At 36.2% G+C, this 23,954-nt stretch overlaps 1 protein-coding gene across 38 annotated transcripts in view; it reads right to left on the bottom strand.

Annotated features, from left to right (window-relative positions):
• HMBOX1 (homeobox containing 1) overlaps positions 1–23,954 on the bottom strand; it is a 164,959-nt gene that overhangs the window by 21,267 nt on the left and 119,738 nt on the right. For all 38 annotated transcript variants that reach the window (XR_013397224.1, XR_013397225.1, XR_003732310.2 and 35 more), the window contains exon 6: positions 14,413–14,566. Coding sequence is in view for 31 of the 38 variants with exons in the window: in XM_015145094.3 (XP_015000580.1) it covers positions 14,413–14,566 (154 nt within the window). In the remaining 7 variants the exon portion in view is untranslated. The remainder of the gene's footprint in view (positions 1–14,412; positions 14,567–23,954) is intronic.

Genomic DNA, 23,954 nt, shown 5'->3' with positions numbered 1-23,954 from the left:
CAACTCTGCTCCCACAAAATGTTTTTTTAAATGGATGAAAATGATATAATGTTCTAAGGAAAACGACACTGAGGCATTCAAAAGTAATTTTCCTGCTTTTTTGAGTCATTTTGATTGGATCACTTTAAATCTTCTGATTATTATTATTTATCATCAAACTGATTTGAATGACTTAGGATTTTAACAAAATTAGAAAATACTGCACTACCATATCTACCACGTTGAGTCTAGCATGTACGGTGGGGGAAAAAGGGTGGTAACATTTTCTAATGTTGTTAAAGTTATAGGATCTTCTTAAATATTCGATCAAGTTCAAGTGACACTCTGTAATATCAGACTTCATACATAGCACTATGCCTGCCTACAGACCAGCCGAGTATAACCAAACCCTAGCCCAAAGGAGCATAAAAACTGCACCACTGAAATACCAAGTAGACTTTACTCAGCAGATGGTGAAGTAATTCATTCTGGCAAAGATATTGCCCAAATTTTCATCCTAGCAATGTACCTCTATAATAGAAGTCAGTTAAAGAAAAACTGAATTATCTAATTTTTGTTAACAATGTACCTGTGTAACATGAATCAGGAAAAAAAATTGATCAAAAGATTTTTTTTCTTCTTTCTAATTGAAAATGATTAGAATTTCAAGATGTTTCCTTGATCACGTAGAAAGGGGAATCTTATTTACGCTTCTGTCTTTAAAAAGGAAGGCTAGAAAGATTTTTCAAAACAGTTTCAATTTTTTAATTCTCAGGATGTTTTATAAATATTAACAGAAAATCCACTCCCCACCTGCAAAACAGTTTGAATCATTGGCATAAAAGAGTTATTACTTCTGTTTTATATCTGGGAGAAAAGTGGCACCAACAATTCCAAAAACTGATTAAGAAAACTGTTTTTTGGTTATTAAAAGAACATACTTCACATAGATACAAATAGCATGCTTTGAGAAAGACAAATGTTGCAAATGTCACAATGTAAGGTCATTCCCAATCTGACTAGAACCTACTCACCCAGCCTCATTTCCCACCCGACTGAGCAGACACTCAGCAGCCTCATTTTTCCAGTCTCTGTGCCTTTGCACATGCTGCTCCCACTGCTGGCCATGTCATTCTTCCTCTTCTCACCCCATCGAAACTGTACTGCTCTCCAGGACCCCACTCCACTGTGACCTCAAGGTTTCCTTTCCTTGCACCACTCTCCTGTGTCCTTATTGTACTTGGTACCCATCTCTTGTGTGAGATTTTTAACCTGACTCCTCCAATGGACTGAGCCTGCCAGGGCTAGGAGCTAATCTTTCCGTACTCCTCAGCACGGGGTACAGCGTTGAGGAGCAACACTATTAGAAAAAGTATGTTCCTAAAGCCATACCAAAGTACTCCTATTAGATAGGTATGGTTATTAAAATCGTTTATAACAAGCAATTTCCATAAGGACACATAGCTGGTGAGTAAGAGGGTAGGGCCTGGAGCACCAGTTGTTCTAACTCCAAAGTCTGTGTTTTTAACCATTATGTCATCAGAAAAAAAAAAAAAAAAAAAAAACTTAAGGTAAATTATTTATTTATTTCTCTCATTATTTATATTTGGATATTTATGGCTTTTTACATTATTATAATATACTGTTTCTTCTTTTGCTTAACATTATTTCATTTGCATTTTTCTTCAAACTTACATAGGCCATATCTGTCATCTTACGATGATATTCCACTTAATAAATTCATCATCACTGACTTAGCCACTTGCTACAAAGCTATCAGAGGTGAATGTAAAGAAGCTGGAAAAACATTCACTGAATTTCCTATCCAAATATAACCACCATCTTGGTCAGACACATGGGCTCTTTGTTATGACATATGAAGAAGATATCTTCACCTAGTTCGCTCAATTCAGCAGCAACATAATAAAGAAGAAAATGAAATGTAAGTTTTTTTGCAACTGTAAACCGCTGAAACAAGTTTTAGAGATAAACTGAAAAATAAGAGAAGCTGATTTCTTCTAAGCAGTAGGAAGGTGAGTTTTTAGTTTTCTCATTTATAAGGAAGAAGGAAGTAATTCTAACTACCTAGACTGATAAAAAGGTAGGTGAACAATAATTTCTTAGGATTTTCAGATTGCAGCAACCTCAAGATACTTCATTTCTGTAATGCATAACCATAAAAAGTGAGGGAACCAGAATCCAAGCCAATTGCTAAACAAACTATTAAGATAGCTCATGAGAATATGCATGACGTGATTTTGTCTTCTGAAGTTAGTCTGTTTGTGTTGTTATGCTAAGAATCAGTTATTTTCCAAAGATTTAATTCTAGGGTGGGAAATAATTTCTTATCCAAAGCCACAGAATCTCAGAGAAAACGAAGACTCTACACAAAAACAGGAAATTATTTACAATCATAGCATAGAGTGATATAATAATTTTAATAACTTGAAGGACCTTTTAAGAAATTATATAACATTTACAAATTGATTTTAAAAATAGGTATTGATCGGCCAGGCGTGGTGGCTCACACCTGTAACTCAGCAGTTTGGGAGGCCAAGGCAGGCAGATCACCTGAGGTTGGGAGTTCGAAACTAGCCTGACCAACATAGAGAAACCCCATCTCTAATAAAAATACAAAATTAGCTGGGGCTGGGGTGGCACATGCCTGTAATCCCAGCTACTTGGGAGGCTGAGGCAGGAGAATCACTTGAATCTGGGAGGCGGAAGTTGCGGTGAGCCGAGATCGCGCCATTGCATTCTAGCCTGGGCAATAAGAGCAAAACTCTGTCTCAAAAAAAAAAAAAAAAAAAAAAAAAAAAAATTTGCTTTTTAAATGAAAACAATTTTGTTTTTTACATGAAAAAAAAAAAACTGGAACCTAATACTTTATTCAGAAAGTATAAGATACACTAAAGCACATACTTCAGTTTTACATTATAATCAACAAAACCAAGAACAGAGTTGGAGGGTGTGCTTCAAAGAAAAAAGTGTAAAAGAAAAGAAAAAAGAAATGGACAGAAGTCTTTTTGGCAAACTAAAGTACCAGAAGGTGAGGAAGAGGAAGATACAGAAAGGAGTTTAGGAACGAAAATAAACAAAAATAATAATAATAAGGGGGCCTAAGAGAAACAAGAATAAAGAAACAAAGAGAAGAAATCTGGGTTAAATGAAATAAGGACTTTTGTCTTCCTCATCTCTGTGTCCCAATTCTTAGTCTAAACCTTAGCAACAGTCAATAAATGTTTACCACATAAAAGTTAAGGAAGATAAAGGGCTAAGAAGTTCAACGAGTAGAATTATTTTTCAAATCACATTTTACGGTTCCCATAACTGTAAAGTCTCAAAATAAGCAACTTAATCTTATTTCTTCTGTGAATGTAACCAAGTTAATTAGTCTCTTTGAATTACAGGTTCTTGATCTAAACAACAAACTGAACTAGAAGATCTTTAGGGTCACTTCCTTATTCTTTGCAGTAATGGTGACCAAATATAGGTAAATGAAATCAAAGGAAGGCTCTCAGCTTACACCTGGATTGCTTACATGGAATCAGTGGTCAGTAGATGCAATTTATATTTTTTTGTACAACAAGAGCAAAAGTCACTTACTGTTCACATGACACAAGCTGCTGTCCAAAGAAACATCCAGATAGGTTTTAATTTCTCAGAAGAGCAATATTAGAAAGGATTTATAAGTATTTCTGCTCTAATTATTTTTCTGGCTAGGAGTAATCTTACTGACATTAGAAGGGTCTCTAACTCCATAGGTTTCTGCATAAGTGATATACATATTGGTACATTATACAGAATAATGAAAGATATAAACAAAATAGCATCACTATCACAATGCCATAACAAAGTGAGGATACTGCTAAGGAAGAAAAACATGATTATTTTTGCATTTTGCAAAGTAACAGGATTCTCTTCAAGAGGTAGAGTGTTTTTTTTTAAGATGGGGAAAATCCTACTAGAAGTTATTTCTTCATTTTTAAATGACAATTAAGAAAGCCTCAAATTATATAAAGCAAACAAGAAAAAATATATTAAATGAAAGCATAGCTTCATGAAACGAGAGAAGAAGTGGAGAGAGCTTCCTGGGTAAATATTTTTAAAATCTCACAGTGGTTAATAAAGGTAATAAAAGAATAACAGGAAGTGACACTAGGAAAATAGGGCAGGTTAATATTATTCAGAGATTGCTATAAAAGAACACAGAAGAAACTGATCTTCCACAGTCACTTGAAGCTTGAACCTATGAGTCTCTTTTGTCTTTACACATACGAAAGTATTACTACAGATCATCATATCATCGCTCAGCATAGTTCAGAGTCAGAAGACTAGGAAAAGAAATGTTCTTTGCAGGTCAGGGTTTTGATGACTTGCAAAACACTAGGCAAGTTGCACTGCAGTTGTCTGAACCAACCACACCCAGTCTGCAGTTAAATATAGAATTTAGTTTCTGGAACTGTTAGTCTTAACCTTCACTGAAAAAATTAAAAGTAAAAAGGAGAAAGGAAAGACACCGAAACCAAAGTCTATGTACTAATAAACTCTCCTGGGAAGAATTCCAAAAAGCAGTAAAGACCAAGAAAATTAAATTACAGAAACCTCAAGCAATGTTCTAGAAATCGTTTTACAAGCTGATTTGTCTCTTCCATGCTAGTTCTCCCAGTATGTAAAGCATCCTTGAATAAAATCCACTTGGTTATTAGATGCATGCCTCTAATTCAGATTATATACATGTCAGGTTAACAGCAGTGACACCAAATTTAAAACTATGATATAATTTTGATTTGTTATAGTATTGTGGTTGTGATGCTATTTTTGTTCATGAAGACACTTTTATTGTAAGACCTGATTTTTAGATGCTTAAATTTGGGGGAAAGAGATACTCTCAAGCTAAAATTTTTAATGCTGATTCCTTGCCTGGGAGAATATTTTGGATTAATTTTTTAAAGTTGTTTTGGAGACTGACAGAGGTTAAAACAACAAAAACAAAATATTTTCCGTATAATTTCAGAGGGTTCTAGGTTTTACTAATGATTTTATTTCATATTGCTCGCTGAAGATGAACATGAACAGAATTTAATAACAAAAACATATTAAATATACTTATCCATAAGAAAAATAAAACATGCAATAGTTTTCATTACAAACAGAGGTATTCATTTGCCTTCATTAGCATTTAATTTGCATGTTCCTGGATACACCCAAATACAGGGTCATCATTTAGCCACTCTGATTAAAAATGATAGCAATAAGTAACCTTTCCACATAAATTTGGCCCCAAAGCTGGTACTATTAACCATTATATTCTATTGCTTCTATCTATCACTGCTAGGTATTCTCACATTTATGCCTGCATCCAGTCAAAGCTTTTTTCCAAGTTGTTGCTTCTCTTTCGTTCTTGCTTAGTTGGGCTGAAAAACCTGTAAGGAGATTTGGAGGCTTATTTTACCTTCCTCCCTTGTGACCAGAATAGGTGCTATAGCCAGGTCTTACTCTTTTGTGTCCCAGTCACATACGCTAATGCTCTAGAGACACGCCTGTTTCCAAAGATAAAGGAATATCTAGCCCAAATTGCTGAAAGATTAGTAAGGAAAGAGTATATTAGAAGTCACTCTCCTAGGCCATGAAGCCTCCAAAACTTCTTCTGACATAAACCTTCTCTTCAGCTCTACTCCTTTCACTCTTCTCATCCTTAAATGTATCTATTCTTTCTATTCCTAGCACTTTGCCTCACAGCCCTTAAGTACTTCATTGAATGAATGAACAAATGGGACAGTTAGCTTTGTAGAATCACGTTTGAGCATGTAGAATCACATGATCTGCATATGCAGATATTCCAGACATTCACTATAGATGACTTTTTTCCCCTTGAGAATATGTAAACTACTTAAGGTAAGCCTAGGTTACTGTTAACACACAGCAAATGCTTTATTTAAAAAACGAATAAATATTAGTCAATTATATATTTTATCCATTAAAATCTAGTCAGGTCCTCTTTTTAAAAACAAAATCCTTTTAATTATAAATATTTTAAACCCACAAAAATATAATAAACCCACAATCCCCTACATACCAGCTTCAACAATTAGCAACCATTTTGCCATTCTTGTTTCATCTTTTCCCCATTCTAATCCCCATATGCTCTTAAACAAATGGAAGGTTGCAACATATATTAATCTAGGGACATCAGACTTTAGAGTTAATAAAGCCCAAGTCCATGAATTAAAAACAATCAGTATATACCCAAATTAAAATAACATTCTTCTTAGTTAATAAAAAGAACTCAAATCTATGAATAGCACTGGTTAAAGATCTACATGTGGCCGGGCGCTTCAAGCCTGTAGTCCCAGCACTTTGGGAGGCCAAGACGGGCGGATCACGAGGTCAGGAGATCCTGGCTAACATGGTGAAACCCCGTCTCTACTAAAAAATACAAAAAACTAGCCCGGCGAGGTGGCAGGCGCCTGTAGTCCCAGCTACTCGGGAGGCTGAGGCAGGAGAATGGTGTAAACCCGGGAGGCAGAGCTTGCAGTGAGCTGAGATCTGGCCACTGCAGCCCGGGTGACAGAGTGAGACTGTCTCCAAAAAAAAAAAAAAAAAAAGATCTACATGTGACTGGGACACTTGTTAGCTTTGTGGTCCTAAGAAGTTAGTTATTCAACCTCTTTGAGCCTTGACTGCCTCATTAGAAAAAGGAAAAACTAGGACTGCAGTGAGAATTAAATACGGAGGGTAAGTATATGTGAAGCTTCTAATAGTAAGTATATGTGAAGCTTCTAATAGTGCACTGAATAAATGTTTTTTAAAAAGCAGCTTGATATAATTCATATACCAAAAACTTCACTTATTTAAGGCATACAACAGTTTTGAGCATATTCATAAAGTTGTACAAGCACCTCCACAACTGATTTTAGAAATCTTCAGCACCCCAAAAAGAAACACACACCCCTTAGCCATCACATACCCCTCCCAACACCCTTATCCTCCCCTGGCCCTAGGTGACCCACTTATCTACTTTTTGTCTCTATAGGTTTGCCTATTCCAGATACTTCATCTAAATGGAATCACAGAATACTGTCCTTTGTGACAATAAATGTTTCTGGAATTAAATATTTTAAAAGTCAAATATGTGGAATACACCGTGGAATGAGGTCAGAGAAGGAGAAAACGCACATATATATGAATGATGCACCAAGACACATACTAGGAAATATACATATCATTGAAGTGCTCTGGGTATGTTAAGAGGCAGGAAAACTGTGTGTGTGTGTGTGTGTGTACATGGTAGCAAGTAGGTAGTTTGTGGACAGTCTCTGATTGCTTTATTTTCTTCATTTCCTTTCATGATGAGCAAGGTCACCATGAGAGAATGAGGATGGGGAGTTTGCAGAGAGAGAAGAAAGTGTGAAATAATCTTATAGGAGAGTGGGAAAAAATAAACCAGAAAGGTATAATATTAATTCTGCTTGGCAGAATTAAAGACCCACTTGAGGTTCATGGTCATGAATTTAAAATGAGATCAGTCAGTAGGGTTTTAAGTTTTTCTCCAGCCACATTTTGCTGCAAAAATGCACGAACTGTATAAGTGGATATATTTAACCAGAGTTTATTCACACTCATGGCTTTAACTGTACCTAATATATTGATGACTCCCAAATCTCCATTTCTAGTGCCACTGAACTCTCCTAACACAGAAATCTTGAGGTGACTTCACAGTCAAAGCATTAAACTAGAAGAAGCTTAGATGGAAAAAGAACAGTGGTCTAATAAGGGTTATGAGAAAGGCATTCTACTGTGTGATTTATACATATTATCTCAAATAATTCTCATAACTCTTCTCATAATAACCATCTCCATTTTACAGAAAGCTGAAATTCCCACAGATTAAAGTGAAGCTGTGACTAATTCCTAAGTCTGTGTGCCTCTGAAGTCCATCTTTTTACTTCATCATGATATTTAACTCTTCATAAATGTGGCAACTGGGACCCAGAGATGCTGAATGATTTGCCCAAAGTGAAAGCTTTTTTTTTTTTTTTTTGAGATGGAGTCTCGCTCTGTCGCCCAAGCTGGAGTGCAGCGGCTCAAACTGGGCTCACTGCAAGCTCCGCCTCCCGGGTTCACGTCATTCTCCTGCCTCAGCCTCCAGAGTAGCTGGGACTACATGCGCCCGTCACCACGCCTGGCTAATTTTTTTTGTATTTTCTAGTAGAGACGGGGTTTCACACCCCGTTAGCCAGGATGGTCTCGATCTCCTGACCTCATGATCCCTCATGATCCGCCCTCCTCGGCCCCCCAAAGTGCTGGGATTACAGGCGTGAGCCACTGAGCCCGGTTAGTGAAAGCATTTTCTAATAGCACGTACTGTCTCCCAGATGCTCTCTAATCACTATGCTAAACTCTTAAATACTTCCTGTTTTGTCATTCCAAAGTGTGTAACTAGGTTAGACTGTTTTTCTTCCGTTTTTTTTCTGATATCTATCACTTTTTATCCATTTGCTATCCTTTTGCTTATACAATATAGCTTAGGTCCTCAGCAGTCATGCACAGGTTACTCTAATAGCTTCCTAAGCTGGCCTCCATCTATCCCTCCTCTAATCCAGTGTTCTCCAACCTTTTTGGCACCAGGGGGCCAGTTTCGTGGAAGACAATTTTTCCACAGATGGGGTGCGGGATAGGAAGGGTGGTTTAGGGATGAAAATGAATAGAGTTCGAGCTCCTGTGAGAATCTAATGCCACTGCTTATCTCATAGCAGGTGGAGCTCAGGCAGTAATGCTTGCTCTGCTGCCACTTGCCTTCTGCTGTGTGGAGGTCCACAGCCCAGGGGGTTAGGGACCCCTGCTCTAATCCATTTGCATATGAGTTAGTCACTTCCTTTCTCTGAGGCTCTTATATATAAACTGCAAATAAAATACCTACAGTACAGAATTCTGAAACTTAAATAATTTCATATAATTATCAATAAGATCAGTAACTGTATAGTAATTAAATTCCTATTCAAATGTAAGCTATCACTGCCTTAAGATTTACGAAGGGAGATACTATAACTTAGATATATATTACATTTATTTCTCCAATTATACGCATGTAGTATGTGTTAAAATACATACTTGATTGATTTCTTGTCCATTATCCATACTCCCACCACTATTATCTAATCAGATATATCTCCTACATAAGGCCCGAATGCCAACGCTTATGGTATAATTAAACACGGTGCTTGTTTGATTATAGAATGCACAATATAACCAAGTTCTGAATAATCAAAGTAAGAATGCTCCTAACATTATAATGCCTTTTCTCTAACTCGTGAACTCCTATCCCTCATCTGAATGCAGCCAAAATGCTACCACTTCGGTGTAGTTTCCCACTTTTCTCTACATGCTCCTTTTGTCATAACAGCATTCAGTTCTCAGTTCCACAATTACTTATATGTTAGCTCCCTCCCTGCCGTCACACATTTGTGAGGGAGTACATTTCAGGGTAACCAAAGAGTTGATGAGGGAAAGTTCTTTACAGAATTCCAGCTGATTAATGTACAAGAAATAAACAAATTTCAATACAACAATTTTGTGACTCCTTATGGAAAAAATGACTAGGAAGCAATCATCAATAGATAACAAAACAGTGATTCTCAGTCCTGCCTACACTTCAGAATCACTTGGGAACTTTTCAAAATATATCTCTGCCTAGGCTCTACACCCAGAAATTAAGATTCAGTCCGTCAGGGGTGAAGCCCCCTGATAGTTTTTTTTTTGTTTTGTTTTGTTTTTAAAGCTCCTCAGGTGATCCTAATATGCATCCAGATTTAAGAATCAATGCTCTAAAACTATTAGGCAGATGGTTAATAGGGGATTTTCTAATAAGTGAATCAAGAAAGTAACACTGAATTCACTGATCAATCTTATGGTTACTAAAATTGGTGCTGTAGCGGTGGATCATGCCTATAATCCCAGCACTGTAGGTGGCCAAGGTGGGTGGATCTCTTGAGCCCAGGAGTTCAAGACCAGCCTGGGCAACATGGCAAAACCTGTCTCTACAAAAATATAAAAATTAGCCAGGCATGGTGGTGCGTGCCTATAGTCCCAGCTACTCAGGAGGCTGAGGTGGGAGAAAGATTTGAGCCCAGGAGGTTGATGCTGCAGTGAGCCATGATCATGTCACTGAACTCCAGCCTGGGTAACAGAGCAAGATTCTGTCTCAAAAAGGGAAGGGGGCTGATAAACATGTTCTAAAATTGACTGAGGTTATGGTTGCCTAATTCTGTGAATATACTAAAAAGCATTAAATTGTACACTTTAAATAGATGAATTGTATTTCACTAAGGCTGTTTTTTTTAAAATCAAGATAAATTTCTATCTCTATGCAAACATACACACAGAAGACTACAGTGTTTTATTTAAATCTTTTGATTTTATATTTCTCTTTTCCTTTGCACTGACAATCTTGGTTCCTAATAACTTTAATATGACTATTTGTTTTATCTGTACCTACATCTATATCTACACCTATCTAGCTATATAAATAAAAATAGTATCTAAATAGCAGTATCTATGACACCAAATTCAGGAGAAACAGTGTAAGATTTTTTTGGTGTTTCTTTTTCTTAAGCTGTTTCCCACTTGGGAAATATAGTGAAATTACTGTGTTATAAACACATTTTGAGAATTCTTGGGTGTTTAAGTCACTATTTTGATACACAGGTTTCATTTTAGTTATTTTTTAAAGATCACCCTTTTCCCCCCATTTTTTCCCTGATTTTAAATTTTGTTTTATAATTGTGTAATTTAGTTACAGGTCAAAACAAAGTGTTTCCCGAGAAATCTAGCTTCTACCCCTCCCTCTTCCAAGTTGTTTCTCTTTTATTGATAACCATTTATTTTATGGTTTATTCCTCCATTTTAAAATAAGTTATAAGCAAATACATAAATGATAGCTTTGTATTATATACAGTTGATTCTGCCTTGTTTTTAACTTAATGTTGTATCCTGGAGATCACTGTATACAGAATTTTTGTTCTTTATCTGCATAGTAATCCATTACATGGGCTTCAACATCCAATATATGGATGTGCTATAATTTCCTGACCTAGTCACTACAAATAGACATTTAGGTCATCTTCTGTATTTTGAAATTAGTAAAAACAGTGCTGTTATCTTTTCATATTTTTTGCCAGTATATCTTTAAGATTCTTTTTTTTTGTTTGTTTGAGATAGGGTCTTTCTCTGTCACCCAGACTGGAGTGCAGTGGTGTGATCACAGCTCACTGCAGCCTCAAACTCCTGGGCTCAAGCAATCGTCCTGCCTCAGCCTCCCAAATGGCTGGGACTACAGGCATGCCCCACCACACTTTTTTGTATTTTTTGTAGAGATGGGGTCTCACTATGTTGCCTAGGCTGGTCTCAAACTCCTGGCCTCAAGTGGTTCTTCCACCTCAGCCCTCCCAAAGGGTTGGGATTTACAGGTGTGACCCACTGGTCCTAAGATAATTTTCTAGAAGTAGGAAGGTCAAGTCAAAGGGTAAACTCATAGGTAATTTTCCTTGATATTGCCGAATTCCCTTCCATTAAGTTGTTTCATTTTGCATTTCTACAAGTAATGTATGAGAGTGTCTGTTTCTCTACAGCCCAATCAATAGAAAATGTTGCCAAACTTTTAGATTTTTGTTAATGTGATAAGAATAGTATCTCAATGTAGTTTTAATTTGAATTTCTCTTGCTATCAATTAGATTGAGCATATTTTCATATGTTCAAGGACCATTTGCATTTTTTTCTCCTATCTTTAGCCCAATAAGGATAGAGTTGTTGGTCTTTTCTCTTTTAAGAACTCTTTATTAGAGATAATAAAAGTTGCAATTTTTTTTCCCAATTTGTCTTTTACTTTGCTCAGCTTTTTCTCCCTCCAAAGTTTTTCTTTTAATTTACGTAATCATATTTATCGATCTTTTCCTTTATTGTTTTTAGATTTTGAGTCACAGTTAGGAAATATTTTTCCCATTTCCAGGATATGAAGGGACCACTCATGTTTTCTTCTATTATTTATATGGATTCATGTTTTCTTCTATTATTTATATGGATTCATTTCTTTGACTCATTTGAAATTTATCTTGATATATGAAGAATGGAATAATTTTTTACTTTTTTAAAATTTCATTTTAATTTTTGAGATAGGATCTTACTGTGTCACCCAGGTTGGGGTACAGTGGTGCAATCATAGCTCACTGTAACCTCAAACTCCTGGGCCCAAGCAGTCCTCTCACATCAGCCTCCTGAGTAGCTGGGAATGTGGGTGTATGCCACCACGCTCAGACATTCTTTGAATTTTTTGTAGAGATGGGGTTTTGCTATGTTGCCCAGGCTGGTCTCGAACCCCTGGCCTCAACTGATCCTTCCGCCTTGGCCTCCCAAAACTGAAATTATAGGTGTGAACCACCATGTCCAGCCTTACTTTTCTCTTATACTAATATCTGAGTAAGGCTTTCTTTGCTGGTTTTACAGTCTATGCATTATGTATTCATTTGTCCATTCAGTCAAGAAAAAATTTTATGTGTCATACTAAGGGTAGGAATTTTGCATTTCATTTTGGAAAACAAAAAGTTACATTTTTACAGAACAAAAATCATACTGTGACCTTCTGTACTATCAAGTATTTTGAAAGGCTTTTTGCACTTTTGCAACTATTGGCATAAACTGCATCCTCTTTCTAGTTGTGCCAGGTAACATAAAATTAAGCCAAAGATAACCAACTCCTGCATTAGATAAAGCCATTTGTTAATTAAAATTAATGTTAAAAAGCATAAATTAAGACTAAATAGGAGTCACAGAACAGGGTAAATGCTCAATATCTTTTTAATTAAAATTCAGTGTGATTCTGTGTCTAATTCTTGTCACCTAGGAAAAATAAGAATCCCTAAGTCTCTGAGGTTCCACTCTGAAAGTACATTAGGAATATCACCTATTGATATTACTGTCATCAATTTTTTACTTAATTCTTTCTCATGCTGACATTTTGTGATAAATATATACTGGTATTTTCATGAAAAAAACTAACTGGCTAAGTCACTAGCACAATTAGAACTTAGCACCAGGTAGAAACTAATACCTAAAGGAAAATGTACAATATTGAAAATAATTTAGGTTAGACATTATTTTAATTCTCATCTGCTGTGTGCCAAGTTCTAAAGAAATTTTCAAAAAGAATAAAAATTCCTAGATGAGAAAAATAGAGCAGATTGTAAATGTCAGGTCTCCAGGACAATAATGTCTCATTCTTTCACTTTAATGACTCAAGAATATAAGGATTCATTATTCAATGAATGGCTTCTGCTCTTATCTATAATAAAGAGAGCGAGGAAAGGAATAGATGACAACATCAATGGATAACCTATCATCTCATTTTGGATACTGGATCTCACCTTCACCTTAAGCAAACCTATTAATTTCAACCATATCACATGAACAAAAACATCCGAATTTCGGCATTTTAAATCTCCCTCTCTTTCAGGTAGTGAAGTTCATGAGCTGGGAAATAATCAGAAAGTAGCAGGATGAGAGATGGCAAAAGTCTTAGATGACATATTGGCTATCAAAAAACTTCATTTTAGACAGGAGTTACAGCTGAGAATTTGTGACCTAAACAAAGTTAGTTGGGTGTAAGTCTTCCGACTCTGAGTCCAGTGCTCTGTCCAATATACCAATTCTACTAGTCAGGTCAGATAAGAAAAATGTACAGCTGGAACATTATTACCTAACTGCATATAAACAAAATTCCACTGAAAAAAAATTCTGTAAACATCACTTACAAGTAGATGACTAAAAAAGATAATTCTACTATAGGATCTATGCTAAGTATGCCAAACATTTCAGAATCATAATTAATTTATACCATTTCAGATGGGAAAATTGAAGCTACGGTCAAATTTAGGTTAAAAAAAAAATCACTGAGTACCTACTATGGATCAGGTACTGTAGAATGAGAGGATAAATTACTAAAACAAAGTCAAAAATAAGTATTTTTAACCTTTGGGACAAAGCTTATTTAGACCATACTCCTTATTAAAGAAAGTTAAATCTCAGTAGTCTCCTATACAATTATTCAATATTTTTGATGAAAAGAAGACTTCAGAGAGTTTTCCAAAATATAATACAAAGATGTGAATTCAAAAAATATTTATTCCAACATTTCTTAAATTACTGGGGACACTATTATAAGTAAAATAAATTGACAGATGCTAACTCCAGCTTTATGAATTCTCAATGCTAAGATCACCTTATTTCAATAATACAGCATTTATAATATTCTAATGCACTTTTAGAGATAGAACCAAGATACCCAATTACTTGTTCGAAGTGAAAACTGTCCCAATCTATCCAGAGTTGATGTCTTCCCTAAGTTTGCGAGATTTCTCATAGAAAAAGGAGATACATACCTTTCCATAACAGCCAGGCACTCCTTTCTCCAAGTAAATCGACTCCCTCGTCGTAGTCGGAAAGTACCAGATGTGGCAGAGACTGGGGGAGGCGTTTGTCTCCATTCAGGGTCCTCTATTGGAATGGGGGCTGGTCTCATACTTAGTGTAGCGCCTGAAATAAATAAGACAGTTTTAGCAAATATCTTGCAGTTAATTTAAACCAATATGACATCTACCTCCTATGGGACTAGGGAAGTATGGTCTTTGGCTTAGTGACAACTTAATCAATGTATCTTTCTCTGAAAAATTTCTTTTGAAATTCCTGCTTGATAGTTATACTTTTTGAACAATATACCTCAGATGTTCAGAATCTTTCATTACCATTCAAATAAGTTATGAGGTTAGGAATTTATGCATGTAGGAGATAAACTTAAAATAATCCTAATTCTTGTAAACTCTTTTTTTTAAAGAGTGAAATACAGCATGAAAGAAAATAAGATGATATTTGATGTGCTTTTTGTCTACTAACTAAATCAGGTCTCTATAGGTCTAGATGCTATACTAGATTCTGCTACCTCTTGAACATAATAAAATTTCAATGAAAAATATCTATAATTGAGACATTTTACTAATTCAGATTACTCTTTTCTCAAATAGCTTGAATTGCCAATGACGCATTCATTATTCATTTACCATTTATCAAATCCTTTTCAAGTGGCTTGCTCCAGGCTAGAAGCTAAGAATACAACCAGGAAAGCAACATTGTCTCTGACCTCCATGAACTTATTTCATAGACTTCCAGTGTAACTTGGTATATGCTTTCATGGAGTTCAGTCCCTGGCTACCCCACTCTTCTTTCACTCCTTACACTGTTAAATTCATCTTCCCAAAACATAATTATGATCATATCGGTCTTCTAATCAAAAATCTTCAACAAGTTCTCTCTGCCTGTAGTTTAATTCAAACTCTTAATACAGGTCTAGAAAGACACATTAGAATCTGTAGTTTATGCAAACATTAATGCATATATTAATTTTATGTTAATGAATATTAATAAATATTTCTTTCTAACAGAATTAATACTCTCTTTATTGTACCTTGCAAATAATACTATGGATAGCATTTCTACTTCAAGACTTACAGACCTATTGTAGATCCCTTTCTTAATAGCTACATCTTTAGACGTATTCTCTTACACAGATGTCCAAAATATTAATCAATACTGATTTTGCTTTTCAAACCTACTGTCCTGCAGTCTTTCCCATCTCAGTAAATAGATACCCACTCTTCAAACTGCTCAGCTCAAAATTCTCAAATTAATCTTTCACTTCTCTAATTCTCCCACCTACCACATAACTAATTCATAGGCAAGTTCATTTTATCAAAATATTTCCAGTATCAGACCAATTTTTATTTCTTGCACTGCTACTACTTTTAGAACACGTCAGCATCATCTCTCACAATTATGGTTTCCTGGGACAAGTTTCAAAGATGGCTCTTCACAGTAAGTCATACCTCTGGCTAATCATGCCCTTGAATCTGGGTCAGTCCTGTGACAGGTTGTTGAGCAAGAAAACCTAAACAATTCAAGGCTACGTTATAAGATGCTTTGAAATTTCTGCCTAGGTCTCCTAAAATGCTGGCTCTGGGGGAAACCAGAGTGGCCATATAGGAAGTCTGACTAACCTGAGACTATGATGTTGTAAGGAGGCCCAGGATAGCCACGTGGAGAGGCCACATGGAGTGAAAGATGCTCTGACAGTCCCCAGGGGCTTGTGCCAACTCCACCCAGGTGCCAGCATTTGAGAGAAAAAGCCATCTTGGACACTGCAGCCACAGCAAACGCCACATGGAGAAGTGCAGAAACCAGGTGACAGACAGAAACAAGGCCTCAGACATTCAGTCCCGGCACATGAAAGTAGACGTCAACCTCCAACGTCCCTAAGGATCCCTGCCTCCTGGTCTGCACACCTCTGTGTAGTCCCTTCCCACATTGCACCATGATTAGGCTGTGTGACCAACAGCATGTGGCAGTGATGGTATGTCACTTCCAGGATCAGAATACAGAAGACACTGTGGCATCTGTCTTGGATGCTTTCTCTCTTATTCACTCAAGGGAAAACTACCTGCCATGTGTGAGGACACTCAGGCAGTGGACGGTGAGGCCCATGTTGTGAGGAACTGATGTCTCTGACCAACAAGCAGTGAGGACCTAGGACCTGTCCACGTCCACATGAGTGAACTTCCAAGTGGACCATCCAGTCTCAGTGACTGCAGCCCAGGCTGACAGCTGGACGGCAACCTCTACAGAACTCTGAGCCAGAAACAACCAGTTAAGCCACTCCTGGATTCCTGATCTACGAAAACTATGAGATAATAAATGCTGATTGTGTTATGCTACTAAATTGTGGGTAATTTATTGTATAAGAATAGATAACTAATAAAAATTATCACAATCATTCCCAGTTGTTTATTTCCCTTTATCCCCCAATACACTATTATTAATTATTCAAATGTATAAATTTGGCAGCAAAAAATTTCCCTTTAATATAGAGGCTTCACTACTTACAAGAATGAGCATCTTTGCCTGTTTATTGACCATTTATATCTTTTCTTGTGAAGTCCTATCTGTTGTTCCTTTTATAGGGGGTTATTCATTTGTTTTTTATAGTGTGCTTTGTGATCTTAATTGTAATATAGTCAAATTTGTCAGTCTTTTGTATTATGGCCAATGGGTTTGAATATCACTCAGGGTATTTTTATATCTTTCATTTTGTGTTTCAGCCCTTAGTATGTATGTGATTTCCTATAGCATGTGATGGAAAGTAAATATTTAACTACTTAACATTTCTGCTCAAACAAGTAAGCTTGTCATCATATAATGCTTTAGAGATTTACAGCCCACCCTGAAACAGAGTTGGCAAATTATACCCGCTGCCTATTTTTGTAAATAAAGTTTTACTGCAGCATGCTCATGCTCATTCATTTACAGATTGTCTATAGCTATGAATGCACTGGAGCAGAAGAGCTGAGTAGCTGTGATAGAGATCATATAACCTGCAAAACCTAAAATATTCACTGTCTGGCCCTTTATATGAAGAGTTTGCTGACCCCTGGTTTAAAAACATTTCTGCTCTACCCAACATGAAACTCTAAACCGAAACTCTTCTTTAAACAATTTAAAAGGGTTTCACTCTGCCAAAATAAACTGAGAATTTAGTCTGGGCCTAATTGAAAGTTAACTAAGTTTAGACATAAGCAGGAATTTGGGGGCTGGAGGGTTTCACAGTCTTTAGTACTTTTCTGAAAACAAGCAGGGATTACAGCACAGCAAGAGCTCTGGAATCTACCTAATTAAAATTATATAAATTTTATTCTACAGCAAGGGTGAAAAGGACTAAAACACAGCCAACCGGTTATCATGGCTGATCAAGATAGAGGTAGAAATAGACTCAGTAAGGGAATACAACCTCTTGTCTAGGGGCTGACCCTGGTAAAGAAAGAAAGAGTTTCAGGATGAAGGGTGGGCAATAGGTCAGTGAATTCCAGGTAGTAGGCCACATCCATAATTGCGGCACGCTCCTCAGTAAGCAGAGTGATAAATGTGTACAAATAGAACGGAGAACAGAAAGAATCTTAACCAAGAGGTTGAAGGAAATAAGCCAACTAATAATAATGGTTCTTTCTTGGTATTGGGGTTTATTGTTAATATTATGCTTCTTTATAATATTCTGTATTGTCAAGAGCGTCTCAAGAACTGAAAGAAATTCAGATGAAATAAAACTGGGCAGGAAGGAAAAGGAAAAGGGGAGAGGAAAAAAGGGAAAAAAGGAGAAAAAGAAGATAGAAAAGTAAGTAGTGGCCTGGTTATTTTGAAAGAAATCAAGGCTGGGTACGGTGGCTCATGCCTGTAATCCCAGCACTTTGGGAGGTTGAGGCAGGTGGATCACCTGAGGTCAGGAATTCAAGACCAGCCTGACCAACATGGTGAAACCCCGTCTGTACTAAAAATACAAAAATTAGCCAGGTGTGGTGGCGTACACCAGATACTCAGGAGGCTGAGGCAGGAGAATCACTTGAACCCAGGAGACAGAGGTTGCAGTGAGCCAAGATCGTGCCACTGCACTCCAGCCTGGGTGACAGAGCGATACTCTGTCTCTGGGGGAAAAAGAATGAAATCAAGACAGTTTACACACAGAAGGTGAAAAATGAATAATCTTAAATTCATCAAAATGCTTAATTTAAAACATACTATTACATTACTTTTCAGATTTTTTTCTGGCTCCTTTTTCTTTTTCAATGTAGCGGTAGTTAAAAACAGCACAAAAAAGTACTCTGGAAACACTCTATTGATGAACAGATTTGTTCTGGAAACCTTAGTTCATCTTGTTTTGGTTGAAATGGATGAAAAGCAATGAAAAAATCCAAGAATGAGTTCAAAACTACGGACTCTAACAGAAAAAAAAAAAGATACTAGAATGCAGGAACAATGTATATAAGCCTTTAAACTCCTCTGAAGTAAAATACAGGAGTTCTGGGTTAGCTAAGGTCCTAACAGGAAAAGTGTATTGTCTATTTCCTTACAGAAATGTTTTTTCCCCTCATCTAAGTTTTCATTAAAACAAAACTTTGCACCTTCACCTAGCAAATCTAAACCCATGAGGAAAACAAAAACAAAAACAAAAACAAAAAACCTCTTTTCATAATTTGTTAAGAGACTTAAAAATTTTGTTAAGTGTTCTCTTTACATATATGATAGATAATGTTCTTGCTGATCAGGGTTAGCTCTGGGTGAGGGACTATAAGCACATCATTACTATGCCATCCATAGGAACTAGCCTCTCCAAAATTTCACATCTCCCCCCATGTCACACACATGTTTCTCTGAGATCTAACACTCTGAAAGTGAAGGACTGGACATTTCTTCTGATGACATTTATCTCATGTATTTGCTGCATAACCTTCTTGGCAAATTTTATTTAATTGTTTAGAAACATGCAGAATATGCGCCACATGCCAAGAGGAACTCAGCAAACCCTGTCTGCTATAGTAATGTTTAAATTAGACAAGGGAAAAAGACTGTGAACTTAATTTGATCAAATAAAGGGATTTTTGATGTCAACCATGCTGAATTTAGCACTCACTTTAAAAAAAAAAATAGGTATTTTATTGTAAGTGTTTTCACAAGAAACAAGATAAAATCTATCTGATTCGTTTACATCAGCCTATTTTATTAATATGCCTTGGCAGGCTTTCAGTTATGCTGGTAAATTCTGATAATGAGTCTGTTATCAGAGAACTACACTATATCAACTGGGTTATCAGTAAAATTAACCTAAATATCCATTCTATTATTTTTCTTGCTGAGTCCACTTAAAGAGAAACTTACAAAAAACCAAAAGCCATATCCAACTGGATCCAGACTGAAGAGGTTGAAAAAAAGAACTTCCACTGGGTGCGGTGGCTCACGCCTATAATCCCAGCACTTTGGGAAGTCCAGGTGGGTGGATCACAAGGTCAGGAGTTCAAGACCAGCCTGGCCGACATGGTGAAACCCCATCTCCACTAAAAACACAAAAATGATCTGGGCGTGGTGGTGTGTGCCTGTAATCCCAGCTACTCCTGAGGCTGAAGCAGGAGAATTGCTTGAACACGAAAGGCAGAGGTTTCAGTGAGCTGAGATTGCGCTACTGCACTCCAGCCTGGCGGCAGAGCAAGACTGTCTAAACAACAACAACAAAACAAGAACTTCACTCAAAGTATACAAAGAGAAATGCTCTAACGCACGGGAACAGAGTCATAGAACATAGAAACATTTTTGTTTTCTAAATGCTTAAATTTACAGAAGAAAAAAGAAAAAGTAGTTTTTCATTTTGTGACTTTTCTTAATTTTGCATTTTCTTCTCAGAATATATGTAAAGGGATCACATTATTTACACTTACCCTAATGAGCTATCTTTCCTAGACAGACAAAAAATTATGAAATAAAAGAATTACTTGATAAAAATCACAGACAACTTATTTTCTACTTGCTTCTCAAAAGCAGGTCTGGACTATATAAACCTAAGTTTTTCCTCCCCTCCCCTCCCCTCCCCTCCCCTCCCTTCTCTTCTCTTTCTCTCTCTCTCTCTCTCTCTCTCTCTCTTTCTTTCTCTTACAAGGCAGATTGATTTCTTTTGGTCTCTCCCTCCTTCCTATTACACTTTATTTTTCAAATATGCAATACAAGTACATAATACAAAATTTAGAAAGACACGTTAGGCTGTGTAGTTAACACCTTACCCCTGTACTCCCAGTCACTCAGTTCCCCTCCACAGAGCTATTCTTCCCAGTTCCTAACACAGCTTTTCAGAGATCTTCAATGCTTAGGTAAGTATATACATGTGTATGTGTGTGTGTGTTCCCCTACATAAATATGCCCTTGATACTGTTATGTACCTTTTTTTACTTATGAATTCCATATCACCTCATATAAATTTAATTCATATAAAGCTGCCTTCAAAAAGTAGTTACACAGCTCCATAAGATTCCATTGTTCAGATGTGCCATTAATTTATTTATGTTCTCAATTGAGGGACATTTGGGTGGATTCTAATCAGGTCTGAAATGACTTGCAACAAAGGATCTGCTGTCCTATAAGCTAACATAATTTTAGTTCATCTTAACCAAACGTAATAGTAGCTCCAAATTCTTTAGCTAAAATCAAAGGTTATTTTACAGTCAACAAAACAAAATCATTTTTATCAAGAAAGAATTCTATGCCATATTTGCCTTTATAATAAAGGTGAAAATACAAAGAAAAAGATAAACAAATTTCAACTGCTAATACCCAATTGCTGTTAATGCAACAACAACTACCAACTGGCAATTATGAACTTACCCTCTTATCTCTGGCTGCCTTTAAATTATGTCCCACAGAAAAACTTGACAAGAAAACCAGTAGTTAGGATTTGGTTTTTAAACAAAAAATAAAAAGTATTTCTTTTAAAAAGGTGACAATAATGCAACCTCACCAAAAACCAAATGCAGATAATTAAATGAACGTCTTAAAAGGAGGCACTATGTCCTTAAAGAAATCAGCTCCTAATGATCAGATAGAAGAATGCTGTTAGTTTCAATTCCCTAGTTCTACCTTCCTCTAATTTCCCGATAATGAGTGGGCCCAGCTCTAGTTTCAAGATAAACTAAAATAGGAAATAAGACTTTTAAAAGCTAAAATAAATAACAATAAAAAAATAAATAAAACCAGTTTTGGAAGAACACTATCAGCCCAGTGCTAAAGCTGGACTCCTGTAGTTAGTATCCAACAACTGGCTATCAGATCAGCTGCAACAATGCCACCGTGGCCCTGGAGCTGCGCCTTAGTCCTCCCTCCTGTTTCTAGTTCAGAGCTGGACTAGAGCCCAACCCCGAAACTCCAGTGAGGGAATTTGGCCTTACCAGTTGATGACCCCATTTTGCAATCCCCATTAGAATAACAGATTCAATCAAGAAGCATCAATGAATGCTAAGGCCACTGGTGAAAGCTGCTGCAGGAAAGGATATTTATCCAGGGGCAAAATGTCACCCTAAAGATTATTCACAAACTGCAAAGAAAAGATCTGGTGGTTACCATTTTAACAAAACCATCAAACTTGGCATATGAATAGTGCTACAACCTTCTAATGCTGACAGGCCTTTTAATATGTGGCAATATTAGGTAAACACTACCTACAAAGTATTTTTCCCCAGTGTTTCATTGCAAAAATTTTCAAACACACAGTAGTGAAATAATTTTTTAAGTGAAAACCATACTCATACCACATATTTTACTTTATCACATACCTATCCATTTCCCTAAATATAAATCCATTTTATTTTCTGATGCATTTCAAAATAAATTGCTGCCATTAGTACGTGCCTCCCTAAATAATCTATGAAGTAATCTTGCCTAAAATATTCAACATGAATCCTAACTTCAGATTTTAATTCTAACTTCCAGTTTACAGAAATATAGAAGATAAAGAAATGAGATATTTGATAATAAAAGTAAACAGAAAAATCCAGCATGTGGGACATTCTGTCAAATTACATGGCTTAAGAAGTTCATGTCATTAAAAAAAAAAAAGTTTGGGTTACTAGATTTAAGAGACATCCTAATTTTCCAACCTAAAAGAGATACTAAAAAAAGAGCTACAAAAGACATTCTTCTAATGGCTAGAGAAATGTGACTCAGACTGGATATAAAATAATATGAAATTATTATTAATTTTCATAGGTATAATAATGAGGACTGTGGTAATACAGATTATCTTTATTCTTAGGAGATGAATGCTGAATACACACATACATAAATCTTAATTTATTTCTTTTATAGGAATAAAGCAAATGTAAAATGTTAATAATTTTTTATATATATATATATATATATATATATATTTTTTTTTTTTTTTTTTTTGAGACAGGGTCTCCCTTTGTCACCCAGGCTGGAGTGCAGTGGCACCATCTCCGCTCACTGCAACCTCTGCCTCCCGAGTTCAAGCAATTTCCCTGCCTCAGCCTCCCAAGTAGCTGGGACTACAGGCATACGCCACCACACCTGGCTAATTTTTGTATTTTTAGTAGAGACAGGGTTTCACGATGTTGGCCAGGCTGGTCTTGAACTCCTGGCCTCAAGTGATCTGCCCACCTGCCTGCTTCAGCCTCCCAAAGTGTTGGGATTACAGGCATGAGCTACCACACCTGGCCAAATGGTAATTATTATATCTATCTATTAATTACTATATCTAAGAAAGAGTAAACAGGTGTCTACTGTGTTAGTCTTTTGAATTTTCTATACATCTGAAACATTTCAAAATAAAAATTGGGGGTTAGAACAGATTTTTAATATTATTGTAGAGGCTGATATGGTCTCTTGTGTTTCACCCTGCCTGGACCATTCGGATTGAGAAACTGACCTTTGGGGAAAAAAATCTTATCACATACTTAAATACAAAAATACATGTCTATGACATTCTTTATTTCTACCTCAGAGCCAATGCTATTATTATGCACTATTTTGACTAGTGATTCAGTCTGTGTGCAAAGGCTTTAAGGCTGCAGCATTACAGAATATACAACCCAATCATAAATTTACACATGAGGGCAGGCTCACTGCCACTTGCCTGCGTAAAGTATAGATTGAGATAGTCCCATAACTTCAGATTTTACTTTATAAAATCACCTGTTAAAAGTATCTTGAATAGATCTTGCCTACTTCTTCCAACTCTAGACATACATTTTTTTTGTCATCTTAGTTTTCTTAAGATTTCATTCTGCTTTCCAATCTACTGCTGCTCCTGGGAGTCATCAGGGCAGCTGCATCCTAAAGTCCAAAGACACATCCATTACCCAGGTCATTAGAATTAGAAAAAAAGAAATCATTAGCAGAGATCATTGGATATGGTACAGCATGAATTAAATAAAAATATTAAATTTACATTACTAATTCAAACAAGATTTGCCAAAAAAAAAAAAAAAAAAAAAGATACGGAATCTTACATAGTTATGTAGTTGAAGAAAACAAAATCAGCCACTGAACA

Source organism: Macaca mulatta, chromosome 8 (assembly GCF_049350105.2).
Source record: "Macaca mulatta isolate MMU2019108-1 chromosome 8, T2T-MMU8v2.0, whole genome shotgun sequence".
Lineage (NCBI taxonomy): Eukaryota > Metazoa > Chordata > Mammalia > Primates > Cercopithecidae > Macaca > Macaca mulatta.
Note: the sequence above shows the minus strand (reverse complement) of the source record. Positions and strands in the feature narration are given on the sequence as shown.